Consider the following 1,379-nt stretch of genomic DNA (forward strand, 5'->3'; position numbering starts at 1 on the left):
TACTGATTCATCTTGTTCTTATTTATTTAAATGCATAACACTGGTACATTAGGTTATGTTAGGTACCTAACCTAACCTGACTGGTATTTTAACTATGTAATAATAATAACAACCTTTGTGAGAGAGTACAGAGTGAAGTAGTTTGTGGTAGATTGGACAAAAAATGCTGTTACGGTGACGTCACAACAGCAAACACTTCTTATTTTTCAGAACTTTCACTACAAAGTTCCCTCCTTTACAAGATTCCTCGACCTCATATTCCATTTATAACTGCTCATTTGTGTAACCTCTCATAATCGGTATTATTCACTCGATTGTTTCGCCATCATCGAAAACTATTTCATAACCTCGCAGATATAATGACCGCGATGCACTCTCACAACGTACCGGTATGGTTGGTGAACAATATCGTGCAGTACTATCGAAATAAGTTTCACCTGGGCAGTAGTAGAGCACGCCATTCCAAACGCTGTTATTTACGAAACAGAAGACATACCTAAAATGCAGAGAGAAGACAAACTTAAATATATAAGCAACTAAAAGTAGAGGCGTTAAAAACAACTCACTGTTTACAGGTTGTCGAAAGTTCATTACCGACTGGAAAGCGACCACTTTGTTGTAAGGTTTGGCAATATGCCACTGGATCGGTCACGAGTACCGAACCTGAAGTAGTCGTCGCAATTGTCGTTGTGGTACTCTCAGTTGTAGTTGTGGTATCTGTTTCCTCAGCAGTCGAACACGTGGATGGAATCTGTATAGGGAAATGGCAAATTCAATAATAATTTTTCCACTATATCTTAGAAACTGACCCCCAAGGTTTCATTGCCGCATATGTATGGATAGTCGATACTACACACATGATAGGGCGCACAGCTGCCACCTAAATCACTGATGGTGTCTGTGCCTAAGCAAAGGGCATACGTGCGAACACCAGTGCAGGCAAATGTGTGGGAGGTATCACAGGTTTTGCATTCTCCACAATCGCCAATTACACTCGTAACAGTGCTCGATACACAGATGCTGGCCGCAGTTGTCGAGCAAATATATCCATCTGGGCAACTAGACGCCGTTCCCGTAGGAAAGCCATTGACGCACACTGTGAACTCCGTTTTCGACACGCAGGCTAAATTACTTGATACAGAGCAGGTATTGCACAAGGAACAAACGTAATTCGACGAATCGGAGAATAGAAGAAGTAGAAAAATGGCGGACACGCACTAAAAACAAAAAAATTATATTATTGAAATAAGACACTGGGAATTTCTAACTTACATTTTTCGAAATTAATGTGAACATATTGAAATCTTTTTGAATTCGATTTAGATTATTTAAGTATTATTATTTCTTTTTCAACAATTTATCAATTTTCGCAATACAAA

At 39.2% G+C, this 1,379-nt stretch overlaps 1 protein-coding gene across 1 annotated transcript; it reads right to left on the reverse strand.

The window, feature by feature from the left end:
* On the reverse strand, nt 1-1,379 carry LOC108976722. The gene is made up of 4 exons (XM_018945985.1): nt 1,273-1,379; nt 810-1,217; nt 567-751; nt 1-496 (listed from the first exon to the last, which is right to left on the reverse strand). Exons 1-4 carry the CDS (start codon nt 1,294-1,296, stop codon nt 307-309), a joined length of 807 nt encoding a protein of 268 aa, XP_018801530.1. The 5' UTR covers nt 1,297-1,379; the 3' UTR covers nt 1-306.

The sequence above is a fragment of the Bactrocera latifrons genome, unplaced genomic scaffold (assembly GCF_001853355.1).
Source record: "Bactrocera latifrons isolate USDA-ARS-PBARC rearing strain unplaced genomic scaffold, ASM185335v1 scaffold_8, whole genome shotgun sequence".
Taxonomy (NCBI): domain Eukaryota; kingdom Metazoa; phylum Arthropoda; class Insecta; order Diptera; family Tephritidae; genus Bactrocera; species Bactrocera latifrons.

Bases quoted from the DNA above. Each gene is read 5' to 3' on its own strand.
- LOC108976722 (XM_018945985.1), bottom strand. From the start codon at position 1,296: ATGTTCACATTAATTTCGAAAAAT. The intron at 1,218-1,272 runs GTAAGTTAGAAA...TTTTGTTTTTAG, and splicing joins TCACATTAATTTCGAAAAAT to TGCGTGTCCGCCATTTTTCT. The intron at 497-566 runs GTGAGTTGTTTT...TCTGCATTTTAG, and splicing joins CTTTCGACAACCTGTAAACA to GTATGTCTTCTGTTTCGTAA.